At 50.9% G+C, this 21,398-nt stretch overlaps 7 protein-coding genes across 7 annotated transcripts; 2 read left to right on the forward strand and 5 right to left on the reverse strand.

Moving 5' to 3' along the window:
• Positions 1 to 5,624: 5,624 nt before the first annotated feature.
• Positions 5,625 to 6,267, reverse strand: COL26b_006764 (uncharacterized protein; the record flags this gene model as incomplete). The annotated part of the gene is made up of 2 exons (XM_053179575.1): positions 5,625 to 5,631; positions 5,714 to 6,267. 2 exons carry the CDS (start codon positions 6,265 to 6,267, stop codon positions 5,625 to 5,627), a joined length of 561 nt encoding a protein of 186 aa, XP_053036520.1.
• Positions 6,268 to 7,160: 893 nt separating this feature from the next.
• Positions 7,161 to 7,779, forward strand: COL26b_006765 (uncharacterized protein; the record flags this gene model as incomplete). The annotated part of the gene is made up of 2 exons (XM_053179576.1): positions 7,161 to 7,259; positions 7,318 to 7,779. The coding sequence occupies 2 exons, from the start codon at positions 7,161 to 7,163 to the stop codon at positions 7,777 to 7,779; spliced, it is 561 nt and encodes a 186-aa protein (XP_053036521.1).
• An 84-nt stretch (positions 7,780 to 7,863) lies between these two features.
• On the reverse strand, positions 7,864 to 10,125 carry COL26b_006766 (uncharacterized protein; the record flags this gene model as incomplete). The annotated part of the gene is made up of 5 exons (XM_053179577.1): positions 7,864 to 8,592; positions 8,649 to 9,170; positions 9,224 to 9,905; positions 9,932 to 9,962; positions 10,113 to 10,125. 5 exons carry the CDS (start codon positions 10,123 to 10,125, stop codon positions 7,864 to 7,866), a joined length of 1,977 nt encoding a protein of 658 aa, XP_053036522.1.
• Positions 10,126 to 10,522: 397 nt separating this feature from the next.
• COL26b_006767 (uncharacterized protein) lies at positions 10,523 to 12,387 on the reverse strand (the record flags this gene model as incomplete). The annotated part of the gene is made up of 8 exons (XM_053179578.1): positions 10,523 to 10,840; positions 10,892 to 10,935; positions 10,997 to 11,274; positions 11,331 to 11,651; positions 11,702 to 11,851; positions 11,908 to 12,087; positions 12,164 to 12,198; positions 12,253 to 12,387. 8 exons carry the CDS (start codon positions 12,385 to 12,387, stop codon positions 10,523 to 10,525), a joined length of 1,461 nt encoding a protein of 486 aa, XP_053036523.1.
• A 476-nt stretch (positions 12,388 to 12,863) lies between these two features.
• Positions 12,864 to 17,058, forward strand: COL26b_006768 (uncharacterized protein; the record flags this gene model as incomplete). Its single annotated transcript, XM_053179579.1, has 5 exons — positions 12,864 to 12,915; positions 13,074 to 15,202; positions 15,255 to 15,570; positions 15,621 to 16,123; positions 16,177 to 17,058. The coding sequence occupies 5 exons, from the start codon at positions 12,864 to 12,866 to the stop codon at positions 17,056 to 17,058; spliced, it is 3,882 nt and encodes a 1,293-aa protein (XP_053036524.1).
• A 260-nt stretch (positions 17,059 to 17,318) lies between these two features.
• On the reverse strand, positions 17,319 to 17,699 carry COL26b_006769 (uncharacterized protein; the record flags this gene model as incomplete). Its single annotated transcript, XM_053179580.1, has 1 exon — positions 17,319 to 17,699. The coding sequence occupies one exon, from the start codon at positions 17,697 to 17,699 to the stop codon at positions 17,319 to 17,321; it is 381 nt and encodes a 126-aa protein (XP_053036525.1).
• Positions 17,700 to 18,572: 873 nt separating this feature from the next.
• On the reverse strand, positions 18,573 to 19,547 carry COL26b_006770 (uncharacterized protein; the record flags this gene model as incomplete). The annotated part of the gene is made up of 1 exon (XM_053179581.1): positions 18,573 to 19,547. One exon carries the CDS (start codon positions 19,545 to 19,547, stop codon positions 18,573 to 18,575), a length of 975 nt encoding a protein of 324 aa, XP_053036526.1.
• Positions 19,548 to 21,398: the final 1,851 nt, after the last annotated feature.

The following is a 21,398-nucleotide window of genomic DNA, read 5'->3' on the forward strand; positions in this document are numbered from 1 at the left end:
CTGACGTGATAGTCGAACGTTGTTCAAACATGATCCGAACGTTCGCATACCTATGGTAGAGGACGAAAATCGCCTGCATCCTTTAGAAATCACTTGACACAGAGTTTGTGGTCGAGACCGTTACCTTAGACTCGGATAATCGACAGCGATTGGAACTGATCTTGTGCCATGCTACGTATTGAAAGTTTGAAGCTGGCGTAACCTGTTAACAAATCCTGCGCTGAGTACATGTATCCAACGACTGTAACATATCGTAGACCGTGAAGTTCTGAGAAACAACAGAAAACCTTCAGTACAAATACATCTCAATGTCCAGCTCTGCGACAAAGTCTTCCGCCAACTTCAGCCGACAAACCCCTGGTTGCATTGTAGACCTCTGCCAAACCTCGACGACAATGTCCCAAGCAAGGCTAATTTCGTGATCTCCCCATCTCCTGACCATGTCCGAGAAGAGATCTCGCGAAAGAGACCGAGCAACAGTGTCCTGCTTAGTGGACAGGCACACTATGAAGAGGGGGTACATAAGTGCAGCAGCTAGGTGTGGCACACCAGGGAACGAGTCACCCTTCGAGTCGATGACAGCTTGGCAGGCAGCCAATGCCTTCATCTCAAGAAGCTCGTCGCCAAACCCCGCCGCTGCACTATTCTCCTCATTCTCTGTCGCAGGCCGTAAGGCGCTACAATGGAGTATTGCCGCAGTGCGGAAGGCTTCCCACAAGTGAATTTGGACAAGTTCACGGCACAGCTCTCCAGGCCAGTTGCGAAGTCTCTGTTCAGCGTCGGGAGAGTCCATATTGCAGATGAGGTCTAGAAGAGAGTACGGCAGGCCAGAGGTTTCTTGGACTCCCGTCAAATGACGCTGAGCAAAGTATGCGGGCCATATCTTTAGCGACTCCGTGCTCCGGTTTAACGTAAAATGTGGAACATCAAGAAGTGCGATGACTTCGATCAGATGACCGACGAGGGGCGATTGAGTGGTTGTCTCTAAAAGCTTTCGCTGCTGTAACACGGTATGAAGTCCTTTGAGTAAGGTAGTCCACTTGTATAGCCCATTTATCTGACCATGCAATCGTTAGACTCTATCACAAGTAGAGGATAATTCATCGAAACTTACGCTAACACTACATAAGAGGACTCCCGTGGCAAGAATTTCGTCTCGATGAAGGTTGTCTGGGGATTGAAGGTCATTGATGTAACCCGATATACCAAGCTGTAGATAAACCGGCATCAGATGCCTGTATTCGTTGGTCAGGCTCGCCTGATATGCTGCGAAGGTATTGCAGAGCGAGGTCGAAGTCTTTCTCATGGGTAGAATGTCTGACTTCATGAGTCCTCCGTCGCCAGACCTTCCGGTCAAAGTCAGATATCCGCTTTCGCAGACTATCGAAGTCAGCCGCCCGTAGAAAGTTCCATTAAATGGCACTAGCATACATTGATCGACCAGCAATTCTGTTATCGTGCCATCAACTGCTGGAAGCAAACCCTTGTCAGACGGACTTCTCGACTTGTCTGAGGCTGTCATAGAAGAGCTTTGACGATCCTCGTGTGATGTAGTGTCCGAACTACCACTGTCAGATATAGTCTGCACGCTTTCTACCCACTGTTTTCGCTGTTGTGCGACCCTTCTACTCAAGCTCTGCGGGCGAACTGGCTTGAGGATGATGCCGGCTTTGGAAGTCGTTCCGCTCGATGAGCCCCAGGTCAATCGAGTCTCATAACCTTCGCATGCAATGTTTGCATGTGCGCATCGGTTGCAGCTCGGCTTGATCTCGTCGCATTTTTTACGGCGCCTCTTACACGTCCAACACCTGGAGCACATCAGTTCTCGAGAGCTTTATCCCATCAACTAGGGGTCAGAAAGATAGGCGGGAAAGGGGAACCGCAGCCGTATCCACCTTTGTGATGTGCCAAGGCACTTTGCAGGGCGGAGCCTCGGTGCTGCTCAAGCAGTTGGATGAGATGTCTTACCCTCTTCGAGATCTGGAACCGGGAGTGGTGACTTCGGACACAAGCCCAGAGTTTAATGATGACATACTGGCCATGGTGGGTGCTCTCAAGACGAGCTACTTGACGCTTGTGATTGGAAACGTGAAAGTAGAGTGGCATATCTTTTCTTTTCAATGCACTGATTTTAGGGAGCTCATAGGCGACATTCGGTGCTAAAAATTGCGGGGAACCCGGTCAATGCTGGCGGCATGCGGTAAACTCGGGCTCCGAGTAAAGAAGTGAGACGTTTGCCATCAATCGATAGTTCCAACTACTTTACTCTTGATATGTCTTGATCCATGAATATAATCTAAGTGACAAACTGGATTACCAAAGCCTTTAATTCCATCCGTGGTCGTGATCTCAACTCTGCATGTGTCTAAGCCTTCGCTACCATCAACGCTAAACAGTCCGAAAAGGGATCCCAGCAGGCGGTAAACTGCTGCATGGGTACGACGAAGGCTTCGACCCGACGGTTCAAAAAGCAATATACAATTATGTTTCATGCTATCGTCACTGATATAGGGTAGAGCTTGCAGTCGCCTCGACTTCAAATTGAACTACAAGAATCCACAGGCTTGTTGTACAAGAAACACACGTCCTTGTTGAAGGGCCGCTAGCACTGCTTAGGTCCCAAGCCACCAAAAGAGCAATCCAATTGGATCACGCAAGAGGCCCCACTGATCCGCCATTTATCCGTGCCTGCCCCTAATAAGTTCACATTCTCTACTGACGACGTGAACGATCAACATCTTGGGCCAGGTTCCAATTGACCACCCTTGCGTACGGTGGCCACATTCACCTAGATCCGCCAATATTCTACTTCTTCGAGGGTAGATTTCCAACTGTACGACCGTCATATGAGATTCGTGCAGAACTTGCTGACAATAACCCTAGCCCATGTGCACTCACGGCAACTCAGTTCACACCGACCCCTTTCACCACGACGGCAACGCGTCATCGCCAGAACAGTCATGGTGGAAGCTTCCCTACTTGTTCCGGAGCTATGGCTCGAGATAGCCCGACACTTTCGCAGCAGATCAAAGACCAGGACGGCAGCCCTTGCACGGGTCAATCGCTACCTTCATAGCATCTTCCAAGCCGAGCTTTACCGTGCTGCTGTCAAACATTGGGCCTCTGAGATCACTATTTTCGCCGCTGCCTAGGGCAATCTGGAAACTCTGCAGGTCGCAGCCAAGTATGGTGCAAGACTCCAGGATTTCTATCTCGCAGACCCAACAGAAGAAGTGGAACACAGATGGGCGTCCGCACTCCGGGAACATCTCCCACCCCAGGCTTGCTGGGCCACACCTCTTCATCTGGCAGCGCATAAGGGCCATTGCCATGTTGTTAAATGGCTTGTTGCGCAGGGGGTAGATATCAACGCCGCTGGCAGACTTATCTGCGACTGCAGGCCTGTGGGGAGTCGTGTACCAGTACCCAGGCCGGTCGCAGACCATCGCCACCCAATGTCCGATCACCCTGCTTGGACACCTCTACACCACGCAATTTACGGTGGACATACTTCAGTTGCCAAGCTTCTACTCATAGCTGGGGCCAATCGCAATCTGATGGTACCGGTTGGGTCCGCCTCGTACCCAAAGGAGTTCACAGAGTTACAAGATAGCGAAGCAACCGAACATGGTGACCAGCATAAACCTTTCGCCTGGTTTCATGATCCAGCCCGGAAAGCCTTCGTCCAGGACATACACCCAATTCACGTTGCAGCGGCATTCGGCAACAGGTCTCTAGTCAAATACCTGACGAGAGAATGGGGTGTGGACATCGACAGACTAGATGACAATCTCGCGACACCGCTACACCATGCCATTGCGGCGAAGAACAAGTCCATGGTCGTGTAATTGCTGTCTCACGGGGCTGATGCGACCAAGCCATGGCAACTCCGTGTGGACAACGATGCCGTCGTGTCACACTACAACGCCCTCGACTTCGCCCTCGCTTTTGACGCTGACTGCTGCTCTGCCACCATGAAAGAAGTAAAAGACATAATGTGGATCGAAACTGTTGACGACGACGGGCATGTGCGCTATGAATCGAGCCTGAAGCTTTCACTCGCAGCATTTGCCTTCGAGCCAAGGCACGAAGAAAGTGTTTACACCTTGAGAAGTTACGCGAGAACGGGCAACGCAAACTTGATAAATTACATGAGATATTCGATCACATCCATCACGAAAACTCCATTCGTGATCCTAGACGAATTCGTTTACCTCACGGAGAAAGCAGCCTCCCTCGTGGGAGCTGGATGGGAACGTCATTTTCTTGCTGAAATGCAGGCGTCCTTCATCATTATATGCGTCACCAATGGCGTCAAACTGAATCAAGGGATACATCTGAGGAAATTCTTTGATATCAAAAAATTTGAGATTGACAGCCCTTTGCCGAGGGAGAATGTCCCGCAGTTGGTCCAGCTCGTCGCGAAGAGTATCCCCGATGCCCCGTCGCAATGGCTGCATCCTGGCGACAAGGGTGTCGAGTTTCTATCGCAATGCCCCGTCGGAACCCTGGCGTTGGTCTTTTTGATCAGCTCAACTAGCTCTGAAGACGTTCAAGATGACTTTCGCCTAATTGAATTACTCATTGAGAAAGGTGCAAAACTGGCAATTGACGACCATAGTACCATTGCATGCTCGCCGTTGGTCGTACTCCTCACTCGCTTGAAGTATGATGAGGACTACTATAGGAGGTTAAGTCACCGCAGTTGAACGGGGAGGAATCTGGTCAGTTTGATCAAGAGGCTCGGATACGCTGGCGGGTGGAATACTGTCATGGAGGCCAACGCTCAAGACATGGTCGTCGCTGTCAACGACTTTTTCCACGCGATTCCAGAGGACGATAGAGTAACGCTATTTAGGGATGTAAGAAAGTCCATGCCTACTTCGTTGCAGGCATCAGTCAGCAAGGCATTGGGAGTTGAGTTGGAGAACGATATCTGAATCAGTCACCGCAGGCAGTCACAAGAAGCTGTGATGTTTCCACGGCAAAATATTGTTCAAATGCTACTGAAAATCACCCAAGTACAAGAATTGCAGACACCCCTCTTCGGTCTTAACAAATAGGAAGCATTACCAGTCACCTGGGTCAACTGGTACGCTTGCTATGATGGCTAGCCATTGCCTTTCCTGGATAGAAGATGGTATTGGAAATAGTTTGGTCATTGCAAAAAATGTAGTGTAAGCTTTTTGTATCCATCGACGCTTTCCAACAATTCGTCGATGATGACATGTTCGTCATTCCCATGAGCAACCAAAATTGTACCCGGTCCATACAGCACCTTCTTATGCGACCCTTTGAGTCTTGGAACATCTGTTCCGTAACTGACTGGGGCGGACTCGAACCCTTCAATGTCGAAGTCTAATAGAGTTTCGGGGTATTCAAATTTGAAGTCAACTTCAACTCCCGGAAACTCTTGCACAACACTCGCAATCTGTTTCTTGATCTGGGGTAGATCGGCAGCTACACGAACCGCACACAAGGCCTTTGCCTCCGCAGCCACGACGTTGTACCCGGCTCCTCCTTCAACCTTGCCCATATTGAAGGTCGAGGGACCTAGTAGATCTGAAAAGGGCCAATCCGTCGTTTCCAATTTGCTCATTGCTTTGATCAACAACGATATGGCGTTACTCCCTAGATGGGGGTAGCCTGAGTGACTGCGTAGCGTGTTAGAGCTCGCGTCCAGTCGTTGAAACTCCCACGAAACCTAACTTACCAAGCCTTTCCAGTCGCCGTCAACTCGAACACAACATGGCCCTTGTGACCTTTCCCTAACTTTCCCTCAGTAGGCTCTCCGAAGATGCCAGCCTCCCAGGTTAAGCCCATGTCGTTGGCAGCGATCATCCCCGGGCCTCCCTTCTCTTCGCCCACGACGAAAAGAAAACTGATGTCTCCATCTTTGATCTTGCCTTCCTTTCGAAGCTCCTCGATTGCCATGACTTGAGCGGCCAGAGGGCCCTTGTCATCACAAGCTCCACGGCCTCTCACTATTCCCGCGTCTAAGTCGATCGATAGCGGAATGTGGGGCGGCACGGTGTCCATGTGGCAGGTTAGCAGGATGCGCGCCTCCCGTTCGGCGCCCAAATATGCGTAGACATTGTGTCGTGTTGAGCCCGGTTCAATGGCAATTCTCTCGACCGTATACCCGAGCCCTTTCATGTAGTCTTCCAGAAATATGCCAACTTCAAGCTCTTCATCGCTGGTGCTTTCGACTGATATAAGTTGTGACAGTAACTCCACGACCGGAGGAAGCTCCTTTGAGCTCGTCATCTTGGATATGAGAGTTGCCCGTGTTGATGAAATTGGACAGCAAATTGCAGACTTTCGCAGCTCCTTAGACGTCAATAAGCTGTCTTAAACGTGATGATGCTTTTGTTGCTTCATCCTACCGGCGCTGGTTGCCGTTCGCGGCCCGGAAATGGGCCCAGCAGCAGTCCCCGCACCGGCAGCGATACCGATTGCCGATCTCGGCGTGTGTGCCGAGTGTCCAAAGCCGCCATCCTAGCTATCGGCACCTGACCAGATTGCAGCACCACTAACAGCGATAGGCATATGGTAATTCCCCCCAGCGCTGACATTCCGGCTCGTGACATAAGGCCGGGAGCTAATCCGAGTTGCTTGGGAGGTACGAGCACAGCACACCTTACCATCTCACAAACCCTGCAACTATGGGGAGCATAACATCCCAAAAGGCAAGCAAGCCTAACATTCTACTCGTCGAATCGAGCGTCCGAGGTGCCGAAACAGAACAGTGGAGCTGCATACGCTCAAGCTTTAACATCATCAAGTACGACTGTCAAGACGAGGAAGAATTCTGCTCTCGGCTGGCCCCGGGTGGACCTTACTCAGCCATCGATGCGATTGTCCGGGTAGGATGGTTAAAAGCTGGGCAATTCGCAACCCATCAACTCTTCAGAGGACCCGCTATCGCAAAATATCCTTCATCGCTCAAGCTCATCTGCTGCAGCGGCCATGGCTATGATGCCGCCGATATCCCTGCCCTCACGGCAAGGGGGATCACCTACGCCAATTGCCCGGATACATGTACAGAGGCTGTGGCTAACACGGCTCTGCACCTTATCCTGAACTCATTCCGGTACTTCACTCTCGCAGAACATCTTGCGCGGAATGATCGATGGCTTGAGAGTCGGCGCATAGGCACTATGGCAGTAGATCCTGCGGGCAAGATTCTGGGCATCGTCGGCATGGGTGACATTGGTATTGCCATTGCCCGTAAAGCCGCATTAGCATTGGACATGAAGGTAAACACAAGTTAATAGGAAGCATTGCCGTGAAGACCAATGGCTAACGCCTCGCTAGATTCACTATCACAATCGTAAACCACGGGAAGATCTCCAAAGAATTGGTGCCGAGGCTGTCTACCATGAATCTCTTGAGTCACTCTTGAGAGTCTCAGACTGCATCTGCCTAGCATGTCCACTAACACCGGAAACAAAGCACATGCTGTCTACAAGTCGATTCGGCATCATGAAGTCAGAAGGGGTTCGTATCGTGAACATTGCACGTGGCGGCCTTATTGACGAGGACGCATTACTGGATGCGATGAAATCAGGGCGCGTGGTTGGCTTGGGTCTTGATGTTCATGCGGCCGAGCCCACGTTGAACCCAAAGCTAAAGGAGAACTACGACACGACACTCTTGCCCCACATTGGTGTTTGCTCCGGAACGAGTTGGAACAACTTTGACAAAATCACGCTCACGAACCTTGAAGAGTGGTTCTTCGGCGACAAGACCAAGGTGACTGCGGTAAATAAAGTCTGAATACGATATAAATATAGAGATGGAACGTAGTTTCCTGAGTTGAAACATCATGAGAGCTCCTCAACTCCAAAGACCGCGTACGTATTAGATGTCATTCGTCGTTCTGATATCCCAAGCCAAAGAAGAAACGCCAATTTCATCATTCGTAATGTCAAAAGCACTCGGACTCCACTCTGAGTATGGCTGGCCCAGGAAGTCTTGAATAAAGGGATCATCGAAGGGAGCTCTACCGACCGAGGAGACCTCAGCTGCGGGGCTTGTTGTTGTCGAGGGTGTCTGGCCAGTCTGCGATCTATTGGGGTCGCCCTTTCGCCGACTCGAGGTCGGGGCAACGTGCGCGGCGAAGGTACCAGCAGCTGTCATGTACCCTTGTTTTGGACCTGTAACCTGGCAGCTGCTAGTGGCATACTTGCTCTCGAGGTCCTCCTTGAGTGTTGCTAGTCGGTCGCGAAGTTCGGCGGCTGGGAGATTACCGTCGTCGGCCATGGACTGCAGCAGCGTGCACGCTAAGTCGACGGAGTTACGGTCGCCATCGTTTGGGTTCAGAATGTTTGAGAGAATGAGTATGATAGTGGATGAGAAGATGAAGTGAGCATCGAAGTATCCGAAGGTTGCGATGGCCCCATCCACCCAGAGCTGCTTCAGGAGTCGATTGGATGCTCTAGCAGCATATATACAGGCCTCTCCCAAGGCAATTGTCATTGGCGGCAGCACCTTCGTAGACTCTGATGATGGCGATGACGGAGTTTGAGATTGGCGCATGTAGTATTTGAAAAGAAAGAGGAGGATAGGCCTCGTTGTCAATACCACGCACTAAAAAGTAAAGTCGTCAGTATTTAGTATTATTCTCGACTTCAATCGTAACATACCTGGTTGAAGTGAAGTCGCAAAGAAGCGACTGCCCTTGTGCTGTACGAGGGGGTTCTGCTGTGGTCGAGAGCCAATTCAGGAGGCAGTGTCGCATCCCATTCCTTCAGACTCGTGAGAATTCTGTGGACGTTGCTGACGAAGGTCTTTTCGTGGGGCGAGTGAATTTTGTAAGTGTGATCTAGAAGTAGACCAGTGATGCGGGCCAATCTGATGTTGGCGATGAGTTGACCCGCGTCCACGAACTCCTCCTGCTCCTCGGCAGAAAGGCCGTCGGATGAGGGAAATGGGGCATCGATATCTTCATCTTTGATCATCACCGGATGGCCCAGCTTTGCACTGCATAGACGATCGAAGGTGTATACGGTCCACCAGACGCGCCGCCGATTTTCGATCTCAACTGGGGGCGTTTTTGGGTCATACGTGATGTTCCTGTGAAGACCCATAGTGACACTCAGTCGTAACGCAATGCCCGCATATGTGTATGCCGTGTTCTGTCTGTTCAAGGCATGCGAGTAAAAGCACTGCGCCCATGTTAGATCACTTGGAATCAGGGCCATTTCAATCAGCGACTCACCATCAGGAGCAGAGTCTCGATGTACTCTATGTTGGGTTCCTCGTACAACTCCTCAAATAGCGACACTGATTGCAAGAAGAATTTCGCACCTGGCACTTCTCGCTGACTTGTCGACTTTTTGAGATACAGCTCACCGAGGGCAAAGACTGCGAACAGCCGACAGAGGAACATGGTGTCCGGAGTTTGCTCCGTTGCGGGGCCGTAGAGCCGATCCACTCTCTGAGAGAAAGACTTCTTCTTCAGCAAGTGGTAATCACTTCCGATAAATCTCAAGACAACTTGGACAAGAAGGTTGGCGTATGTGTAGTTCGGGAGTTTGTAGTCGGTCTTGATGGCGCGTTGAAGGGTTGGATGTTTGAACACTTTGACGTTCCGTGGTGGTGTAGGGCCATCGTGCCATAAGATGTTGGCGAAGGCAGTAAACGCGGCAGCGCCGACATAAACTGGCCGTGGCGCTGCAGGATCACATATCCGCTGTTCAATGACGGGATGGACCACTTCAGCGGTGGAGATCTCTTCTTCCTCCTCCTCCTTTTCTTCGTGAGCTTCTGTGTTGACCACGATCTGGTCCGACACCTGGCTTGCTGACGGACTAGCCTGAGATGGGAGAGATGTCTTCCGCTTAAGCTCCTCATTCTCGTCTTGAAGTTGTTTTATGTAGCTGCAAATAATGAGCTTAAATCTTCAAAATGTCTTGGCAAAGCTTACCTTTCCAAGACTGAGATCTTTCTCTCGCGGACTGGATAAAGACAAGCAGCGATATCATTGGACCTGTCACAGGCCCTGCACGGAGTGCCTCCGGTACACTTGATCTTCTGAGCGTGGCATCGTTGGCAAGCTACGACGCTGCGTTTCAGCCGCTTCGAAGCACGCAATCCCGAGGACTCACTAGGCGATGCCATGACTCCGACCTACCATAGCTTTTCGACAACATTGAACAGCGAAATGGAGAGAATCCGGCGTGGAGACTACTGTTGGAGTGGATCTGGTATTTAGATCCGCATCCTTACCCCAGTTGTTGCGGGGGAACGAACCATGATAAGGAACGACAGCTGCTATTGGAAGAAAGTGCCGGGCCTATCTCCCCTGTATCTACCCCTATCATCGCTAACGCGCGCCATGGGCTGTTTATCGTTAGTCCATGCAACCCAATCTTCGGGCTTTGTTTCTTTCCTGAAGATGACAGCTTGAAAGCAATACTCTGTTGGAGTTTCTTTTGAAAACTTTCGCATTAAAGTCATTGCTAATTATTTGAAAGTGTTTAAACGAAAATGAGGCTCGACAGACAACAGCTTATGATTACAGAGTGTACTTGTAGTACACATCGAAGTCTCCCTTCTCGGGGATGCTCGGCAGAGGAGACCCCTCTTCCTCCGCCTTCCTGATTCTCTCTGCGCGCCTCTTGTTTACAATATGCATTCCTATCATGAGAGCGGCAACACACGCCAATGCGACTGCCGCGAGACCCATAGCGATAGACAATCCCCGGATATATCGGGGCTTGTCCGAGCTGACGAAGATTTGACCCACTGCAACTCCAGCAGTGTTGCCAAGGGTCAGGGCACCACCAACCATGGTGGCTCTCTTGAAGTGTTGTGCGGCGTTGTCGCTGAGCCACTGTTGAACTGATTAGCATCTGTTGATGGTCAACGCAGGATTTCCACTCACCATCAGACTCATTCCTGTTGTAGGGTAAATTCCCATCACAGCAACTGTTCATTTAAATTAGCAAGGTTCGATGCATTGAGAAGTTTTTGGCACGGAGGAACACACCGAAGCAGGCAAAATATCTGACACCCAAGTTATCAACGGAAATTAGCAACGCGTATCCGATGATGAGGCAGACAAGAGGACCACCGATCCAGTATCCGCGATTTCCAGTCTTGTCGGACATGTAGGCTGTGAAGAGGAAAGTGATAAGGCCCCAGACGTAGATGGGAACAGTCATCAGGTTCGCGGTAACCGAAGTGTAACCCAAGCCATTGACAATGGCTGGGAGGAATGTTGTGAAACCGTATAGGGAGATGTCGACAGCGAACTGGAAGATCCAGCTATTGAACTTGTTAGCTTTGTGAACGAGAAGCTTCAAGTTACATCGTAGACGTACTGGAGATGGAACTTGGGATCGATCAAGCCATCAATGACAGCCTTCCAACTGAACTCTTCATCAATACCAAAAGATGGCTCCAAGTCGTAGCGAAGTTTCATCATTTCCTTCTCCTCGGGCGTCAGGAACCAGGCGTCCTTTGATGTGGCAGGGAAGAACAGCCAGAAGAGCGGAGCGATGACAATCGTCATGCATCCTTCGACGATGAAGAGGGCTCTCCATGTCGAGAAGTATGTTCCGGTTCGGATTTGAGTCAACGCATATGCGAAAATGCCACCGAAGGCGCTGGCAATTGCACTGAAGGCAAAGATGATAGACGATCTAGAGCGATGATGAGCCAAATGAACATCAGCAAGTTCGGTGCAACCAACCTCTTGCCCCTTTCAGACTTCTTGTACACCATCCCAATGTAAACATTGATGCAAGGAATGAGGCCAGCTTCAAAGAAGCCAATAAGCATACGACAAGCGTAGAGTCCTTGCCAGTTATGGACGAAGCCGGTGCCTAAGCAAACGATACCCCTGAAGATCGCTCTTGTTATTCGCGTGTTTCTAGAATGCATGTGGATGCAACCTACCAAGCGAGACAACAGAAGGTGAGCAAGTGTTTGGGGCCAATGATCTTGAGTAGAATAGCAACGGGCCCCTCGAATGGCACATATGTAGCGTAGAGAAGGGTGACAGCAGTGCCATATTGGTTGCCAGTCAAACCAAGGTCTGCTGGGAGGCCGGCGATCTGCGCGTTTCCAATGTTGCTCCTGTTGTCAATCTGTTAGCTATTGCGAATCCAGATGTAGTAGTTAATGGCCGACTAGCCTGTCAAGGTTGGCCAACATGTACAGGATTCCGAGGCCACCGATCGCCCAGATCTACAGGTAAATAGGTCAGCATGGACACACGTAACGAGACACGAATCTCCTTACGTCGAATTTTCGCATCATCTTAGCCTCCTTGACCGGGTCGATATAGGCAGAAACCTCATGGCCCTCGCTAACATCGTTACCCTGGCCATCCTGGCTGCTGCCGGTCTTGATGTCGAGTTGCTTGTCTGCACTCATTGTGGTAATCCAGTCCTGCAGCCGACCAAAGATGGAAACTGGCGTCGCATCGTCAAGAAGCCGAAGTCGGCATTTACTGTAGATATATCTCTATGCACAACTCAACAGCAGGTCTGGAGAACTATTATCCCCCCTAGTTGGCGGGCGCGCCACGGCAATCCTCATATCTGTTGATGCCTGTTTATCGCCCTACACGCTAGGGTGGCGCAGATGATAAGGCTCACTTGGCGCAGGGTCGCCGGGGTAGCTCATCCGATCCTTATCAGCTGTTATCAGATTCGATCGGCACTTCATTTGACAAACCGACTTAGCTTCGATAAGCCGGCAAGCATTGCCGATCGAGTCTCGGCACAATGATGCTGAAGCCGAGTTGAAGTTGACTTATATCGAATATAGGACAAGGCATGGAGAATTGAGTGCAGGATGCTGTTTTGAGCAGATGCTATCAAGCTCAACACTATTGAACAACTTTGAAGATGCCATCAGCAATCTCCCAAGAGGGAGTTCGTATTGCGATAGACAGAGGCGGTACGTTTTGCGATTTGTGAGTTCATCCCTAGCAAGCAGCCAACATCACCTCTGTAGCTTGGGAGGCGCGATCAACTAACACGCAACTCGTTTTAGCTGGGCAAGAATTCCTGGTCATAAAGAAGACCTCGTCTTCAAGCTTCTGTCTGTATGTCCAGATGAATATGACGATGCTCCTACCGAGGGCATCAGGCGCATCTTGGAAACTGCCACAGGATCGTCAATCCCCAAGGGAACCCAACTAGACTTGGCACCGGTTGAGAGCATACGCATGGGAACAACTGTCGCCACGAACGCATTACTCGAGCGCAAGGGCGAGAGAGTTGCCTTGCTGATTACGAAAGGATTCGGAGACCTTCTCATTATCGGAAACCAGGCCCGACCACGATTGTTCGATTTAGCTGTGAAGAAACTGGATCGCCTTTATGAGAAGGTCGTGGAAGTCGATGAGAGAATCACCGTCGAAGGCTCTTCAGAAGATCCGGACTCCCCCGTGATCGACACAGCCTCAGACACAAGTCTCTTCACCGGCGTCAATGGTGAGGTGCTAAGGTGCATCAAGAAGCCGGACGCAGACGCCGTCAAGAAAGACTTGCAAGCCGTCTGGGATGAGGGCTATCGCAGTTTGGCCATCGCGCTGATGCACTCTTACAACTTTCCAGACCATGAACTACAGATTGGCGAAATCGCTAGAGAGATGGGCTTCAAGGTCTCATTGTCTTCTCAACTTCAGGCCATGATCAACATCGTTCCTCGTGCTCAATCCGCCACCGCCGACGCCTACTTATCACCCATCACGGAGAACTATCTGGACAGCTTCCGAAAGGGCTTCAAGGGCGAGCTGATGAATGAGGACGGAAACAAGCTTTTGCTTTCTCAATCGCATGGCGGTCTGGTCAAGTTCAGTGACTTCACCGGTCTTCGCGCCATTCTTTCCGGCCCCGCTGGCGGTGTCATTGGATATGCGAAGACTTGCTATGATGCAAAGGAGGGAACCCCGGTTCTTGGGTTTGACATGGGAGGAACCAGCACTGACGTCTCCCGTTATGGAGGAACGCTTGAGCACGTCTTTGAAAGCACCGTTGCCGAAGTCCCTATCCAATGTCCCCAGCTGGATGTCAACACTGTTGCTGCCGGTGGTGGGTCTATCTTAGAGTGGAACGGTGGTCTCTTCAAAGTCGGCCCTGACTCTGCCGGCGCATATCCGGGCCCAGCGTGTTACGGAAACGGGGGCCCATTGACGATCTCGGACGCCAACTGCTTCCTTGGTAGAATTCTGCCCGAGTACTTCCCCCGCAAACTTCATGTCGACACCGTCCGAGAGAAGTTCCTCGCGCTCACGGACCAGGTCAACCGGGACAAGCATGGCAGCGACAAGCTCACGCCGGAGGAAGTTGCGATGGGCTTCATTCAGGTTGCCAACGCCACAATGGCGAGACCAATCCGTACTTTGAGCGAAAGCAGAGGCTTCGAGGCGTCGGCGCACAATCTTGCTTGCTTCGGTGGCGCAGGAGGCCAGCACGCCGTTGCCATTGCCCGAGATCTCGGCATTCATCGCGTGCTGATCCACCGACTTTCCAGTATTCTGTCAGCGTTTGGTATGGCACTTGCTGATATTGTCGCTGAGCGCCAAGAGCCGGAAGCCGTGACGTATGGACCGGAAGCTCAGGAGCGATTGACTCAGCGTTTTGCGTCCGTCTCTTCGCAAGGAACGAAGGACCTTGAGCTTCAGGGAATTCCGGCTCATCGAGTGTCTCACGAGAAGTTCCTCAACATGAGGTACCGGGGCAGCGATACAGCCCTTATGATCCCCGAACCAGAGGATGGAGATTTCGCCGCAGCCTTTGTCACCCGTCATCATAGGGAGTTTGGTTTCAGCCAGGAGAGGGATACCCTGGTTGACGACGTCCGAGTCCGTAGTGTCGGAAAGGCTATGGAGCTTCCGTTATCGAACCCTTTTGAACAGATGGCAGGCTCAGAACAGTTCCCTCACGCCGATGCAACCAATGCGAAGACTCAGAGGATATACTTCGAGAAGTTGGGCTGGACGAATGCGCCTGTTTTCCACATTGACAACTTGGCTAAGTTGAGCAAAGTCCAGGGCCCTGCAGTGATTTTTGACGCGACTCAGACGATTATCTTGGATCAAGACAGCCATGCCGTCGTGCTGGACTCACATCTGGTCATTGACCTGGTCAGCCGAGAAGAGAAAACAACGTCAACAGATGAGGTCGACCCGATCAAGTTGTCTGTTTTTGGTCACCGTCTTATGTCAATCGCAGAGCAGGTACGTCACCGCCACTGACAGTAATTGCAAGGCCAATTCTAACACAATGCAGATGGGGCGAACTCTTCAAAAGACCTCAATCTCCACAAACATCAAGGAGCGACTGGACTACTCTTGTGCAATCTTTTCAGCATCCGGCGGACTTGTTGCTAACGCACCCCACATTCCCGGTCATCTTGGCTCAATGAGCACGGCGATCAGGTATCAGGCGGAGAAATACGGCAAAGATGGCCTGAAGCCCGGAGATGTCATTCTCTCTAACCACCCCTGTGCCGGAGGAACTCATCTGCCAGATCTTACTGTCATCACGCCAGTCTTTGACGACAATGACAACCCGACGAGAATTATGTTCTTTGTGGCAAACAGAGGTTTGATCTATGGGCTTCGTTCGTATAAGCCAATTGCTAACTCTTGATAGGTCACCACGCTGACATTGGAGGCATCCTTGCCGGTTCAATGCCACCCAACTCCACAGAGCTTTGGCAAGAAGGTGCTGCTATTGAGTCTTTCAAGATGGTCGATAGAGGAGTCTTCAATGAGGAGGGCTTGGTAGAGGAGCTCTACGTAAAGCCTGCGCAGTATCCTGGCTGCAGTGGAACGAGGACATTGCGAGACAACATCGCCGACCTGAAGGCCTCAGTTGCTGCTAACAATCGGGGTATCTACCTAATCCAAGATCTCGTCCGACAATACTCGTGGCCGGTGGTTGAATTCTACATGGAAGCGATTCAGAAGAATGCCGAGGAGAGCGTCCGGGCCTTGCTGAAGACCTTCAGCCGCCGGTTCCGCGGACATCCCCTGAAAGCTATTGACTACCTGGATGATGGAACGGCGCTGGCTCTGCTGGTGACCATCAATGGAGAGGACGGATCCGCCAAATTCGACTTCACGGGAACCGGACCGGAGGCGTTGAACAACCTGGTGAGTCTGCTCTGTAAGGATTTATGGCGGCAAAGGCTGACCTGATTTCGCAGAACACACCCTCAGCTGTCATGTACTCTGGCATCATCTACTGTATGCGCTGTATGATCTCTTCAGATATCCCCCTGAACCAAGGATGTTTGGCACCCATCGAGATCTACTGTCCACCAAACACCCTCTTGTCACCTAGTCTCAAGGCTGCAACCGTTGGATCCAACGTCGAAACCTCTCAACGCATCGTCGACCTCATCTTCAAAGCATTCCGTGCTGCAGCTGCCAGCCAAGGTACCTGCAATAACTTGACATTTGGCTACGGCGGCACGAATAAGGATGGGCAAGTCACCAAGGGCTTCGGATACTACGAGACGATTGCTGGCGGTGCTGGTGCAGGTCCCCACTGGGAAGGCCAATCAGGAGTACACACGAACGTCACGAACACGCGCATTACCGACCCAGAGGTACTGGAAAAGCGTTACCCCGTGTTGTTGCATGAGTTCTCTATCCGCAAGGGAAGTGGTGGTCTCGGCCGAAGACGAGGTGGCGATGGCTGTGTTCGTGATATCGAGTTCCGCAGGCCAATGCAAGTAAGCATTCTGTCAGAGCGACGTGTCATCGCGCCATATGGTATGGCTGGTGGCGAGGAGGGTCAACGGGGAGTCAACCTTTGGATTCGGAAGGATGATACCGACAACACCGTGAGAACAATCAGCTTGGGTGGAAAGGCGACGGTGATGATGAACCCTGGTGATCGCATTATCGTGCAGACACCAGGCGGTGGAGGTTATGGACCCAGTGAGGAAGTGGTGGAAGAGTTCATCCCTGAAGATGAGGGAAAGGTGGAAGGTATGAAGACCAATGGGGTCAATGGGTTTTCCCACATTTCACGGGCGAGCGGCAGTGTGGCCAACAGAGAGTCCGCCGCGGCATCTAACTGAAGACGTAGCTCAACGATAAATCAATCATACAAAGAGTCAGACACAATAATCACACATATAGACAGCCGCAAGTCAGTGAGATGAAGCTTTCTCAATTATGAATCCCTACAACCAGGGGTTGATTGACTGGCGTGCAAAACGGTGATGACAGAAGTCCTTCCAAGATACACAAGGCGCAAGTTTGCAACTTCAGGGGCGGTAAAATCTTCCTTGACATGACTCCCGCGAACGTGAGCGTCGCAGCAGAACTAGCCGGGCAATCATTTCCTCTCCCAAACCTTGACGCCTCCCACGTTGAACACGTGCATCTGGTTTCTATCCCAGAACCCATCCTCATCAGCCGCGATCTTTGCGGCAGCCTCCGGCTCGGACAGTATGGCGCCAAATTTCTGCCACGCAGCCTCGTCTTCGAACTCGATTGTCACGATGACGTCGTATTTCATCTCCTTGTTGTTTCCGAAAAGGACAATGGGCTTGTCATCTGCTCCGCCGTGTTGGGGGTAGTATCTGGTGTGCTTCAGGGGCATCGCGTTGCCACACAATTCCTCCACCAGAACTAAGTGTTGCTCGTATCGTCTCTCAAACTCGTCGTGCGAGATACCGTCTTTCCGGCAAGCGAGAACCATGCTGGTGAAAACCATGTTGATAGGACTTTAAGCGAGGATGTAATAGAAGATTGAGGATCTTGAATATTATTTCGAAGACTTGCTTTTTGAATGATTTGAGTTGTGATGAACGTTGGGATCCAAGTGAATGATGGGATTTATTGCCGAACTTACAGGTTGCTGTAAGTGTATTTATAGTCCAACGCCGTATTCGGTTCCCATAACACAGATCTAGGGAGTATTCCTGTATGTTCCAGCGCCTTCACTTTGATCCATCAAGCCTCTTCCTTCCGTTGCCTGAAACATCAAAGCCCGAAGTAAGCTGACACCAGACGGCCTCAACTGGTACTGATTGGCCTCTAGTGGGTAGCACAGCGACGATACCCCGCTACTCCGCACCCAACTCCGCCAGTCGCGAACACGATCAACTCCGCAGAGAGCGATACGAAAACTCCGCAGAACAGTGATCTACGTTGGAATTAACTATGGATGACTTAAACCTATGTAGGTAATTGAGTGTACACCCGCGCTAGGTGAGAAACCAAAACCCGGCCTACACAGTCTGGGCGCGGTGCGAATGGAGCATTGTCCGCGGCCATTTTCTTACTTACCACATGGGGCTTCTTTGAGAATAAATGGCTCGGTTTTTCAACGCACGTATGGCAGAACACAAATTCGAGACGGAAGAGCGTCGTGATAATTATATGCATTATCTGGTCTTTTATCATGAAAAGAGAATGTGGCTAGACAGATATCTCGGTTGTTTATAATAGTACTAATCATTCCTACAATTGAATGAAGACGAGTGAGACTTTGCTATCCCTGTGAGTTCGCCGGCATCGGTCCTTAAGTAACATGATCTTTGCTCTTATGTGATGTTCCTGGGGGTCAGTCAATTTGACACCGAGCCTACACCTGCATCAAAGCTCTTTTGCGGGACTGAAGTGCTTGCTTCACCAAAGTAGCATTGGATGCAAACTCGAATGCGTGGGGCAGTCCAGGCAGAATATGGAGCTCAACCTCAACCTCTGCTTCAGCTAGCTTGTTGGCATAGGCAATGTCTTCAAACATGAAGAGATCCAGTTGTCCTACGTCAATGTAGGTAGGTGGTAGACCTCTCAGGTTTTTGGCTCTCCCCGGCGCGGCATAAATCGAGGCATTGGCTTTCGGGTTCCCGGCTACTCCTTCGCCCAAAACGGAGCTCCAACCTAGCTGGTTGGCGTTTTCAGTCCACAGTAGGAATTGGGTATAAGCAGAGTTCTCAGGTAGCCGTGTTCTGTCGTCTAGCATGGGGTAGATCAGGACCTGCTTCGCGATGGGAGGGCTTAGGGCGCGGTCTCGGGCTAGTAGGGCGGCACCAGCCGCAAGTCCGCCGCCTGCGGAGTCACCCATGATAGCGATGCGCTTGTTGTCAACGTGGTACTCCTTGGCGTGGTCAGAGAGGTATTTGAGGCCATAGTAGACGTCCTCGGTAAGCTTGGGACCTGGCTGCTCTGGCGCGAGACGATAGTCCACAGCGAAAAAGTCCAGCCCGTAAGAGTCAACAGCATTGGCAATGTTGGGAGCATACAGCTCGACGCTCCCTGCCACCATGCCTCCGCCATGGACGTAGAATACTGCAGGTTGTTGCGTGGAATTTTTGGGCTTGTTGGAGTTGGAAAAGTGTGTGATGTTGAGAACCGTCCCGTCGTGGCTCTCAAAGGGGATAATGGTTTGAAGAACGTTTTCTGGAATGGGCATTCCGAAGCCGAGGCCCTCTAGCAGACTGTCTCCCCATTCCCGTAATTCAAATACGTCCTTGAAGGTTGCGGGGGGAGGAGGAATGTTTACACCCGAGAGAACTGCTGCAAATTCGGGGTCATAGTGAAGAGTTGAAAGAGACATGTTGATGTGTTGAGGAAGGAACAATGTTGTTGTTGCGTATGCGCTTCTCAAAGCTGGAAAATTGCGGATGTCAAGCATGCTTTTTATATCAAATCTTTGGTCTAAAATCTTCAAGGCTGTCTAGCGATCGCGAGATATCTCCTAGCTTAGACAACACTTGCATTTTGCAGCAAGTGGGCGGCCAAGTCGGACTAAGGAGGCTGTGATGTAGTGTTGGGGCCCTATTGGTGGGTGGGGTCCAGCTGAAGATGGTGATAGGGATGCAACCTTGCTCTACAATTGAGACCCCAAGGGTTAGCGAGACACACCCTTTCTTTTCAGATGACGATTCCAGTCAGCTTTCACCATTCTCAGCCCCGTCCATGGGGTGGCTAAGACAATTCGGTGTGCCCAGGCAGGCTTCAAACCCCCAACAGTGTGGGCACATGAGACATCGTACGAGACTATTGATCTCATCACATATGGGGACGCGCTGCTTTTTTTCCTTGTCGCCAAACGATTTCGTTCTTGGGGTTCTGAAAGTGGATGCAATCATCGAAAAAAAGTGCAAGTGTCGTTAAACGACCTGGCAGACTCGTCGCTAACGTTGCCCGGTGGAACCATCCATGTCATCGCTGAAAGCCCTGGTAAAGATGCCTGACGGTAAATGCATTTTCGAATAGAAAAATGTATCTACAAGCGGCGACCTCTGCAAATAATACGACTGAGAAGATTTTTCAACTGGGTAATTCATTTGGGTTGTCACAGCGGAGCAGCCGAGGCATTTGAAGTTGAGTTGCCCGACCACTCTGAGTGGTACTCAGTCCTAAAGCCGGCAGACAAGGTACTGATGATAGCAAATACAGAAAAGCAACAGTAGGTAGTAAATATGGTGCTTCTTCTGTGGTCAAAGTCTCAAACGAGTAGCTCCGTTAAAAATGAAAGGGATCCGTGTCAGCATTCACGAGATCTTTCACGTCCTGAGCCAACGCAAATGCACTAGGAAGTTCTATTCAACGTCAACTCGTTGCTAGAATTTTGGCGGGTCAGTTTCAGCAACTCTTGATTGAAATAACATGAACTTGATGTGATAAGCACTCTGAGTCCTAACCACAGCCTTACATACTTTGCTTGCATGGCATGGCGATATTGCCATTTCAGCCTCCTTTCCTGTAAGCTGCCGTCAGTGCTCGAAGCTCTCAGATGCCAAACCTTGAACGCGAGTCATCCCTGCGCCAGATGACCTCGGACACTTTCCGTCGCTATCATTGGTCACAACTTGCTCAAACTCACTCCACAGCAGCCAGTGTCGAATGAAACCACACTTAAGTCTCCGCGACTGTCATCTGGTTGCCAAATTCGAGGTTGTAGCTATCCTTCCTCCTTTGAATTTCATTCCGGGCTACAGAATGAACGCCGTTGAACATACTCAAGCGAATTCATAATGAAGTCGACACCAGTTGAACAAGTTCCCGCGACCAAGCGTGCATCTTGCGACCGGTGCAGTAAGTGGATCTCGCCTCGTTAAAAACGGCGCTAAACATGAACTGATCCTCGACCCGATAGGAGAGAAGAAAGTGAGGTGTGATGGGAAAGGACCGAAGTGCGGCAGATGTGCAAGATTTGGAGCAGAGTGTTTTTATTCCATCCAAAAACCAATTGGCCGGCCTCCGCGGCGGAAGATCTGCGCATGCGGCGTGCCCACCCCGATGGATGACCGGCAGGCGGGTACATCGGAGCCGTCTAGTTGGACGCAACTCTCGGCAATCGGGCCCAGTTCCGATCATACGTCCACCACAGCGACATCGGCTCCAACTTCGTCCGCATATACAGGGGACTCAATTCCCGATCAAAACAACTGGGCGACTAACA

This window comes from Colletotrichum chrysophilum (genome assembly GCF_026319265.1).
Source record: "Colletotrichum chrysophilum strain AFK26 chromosome Unknown scaffold_51, whole genome shotgun sequence".
Lineage (NCBI taxonomy): Eukaryota > Fungi > Ascomycota > Sordariomycetes > Glomerellales > Glomerellaceae > Colletotrichum > Colletotrichum chrysophilum.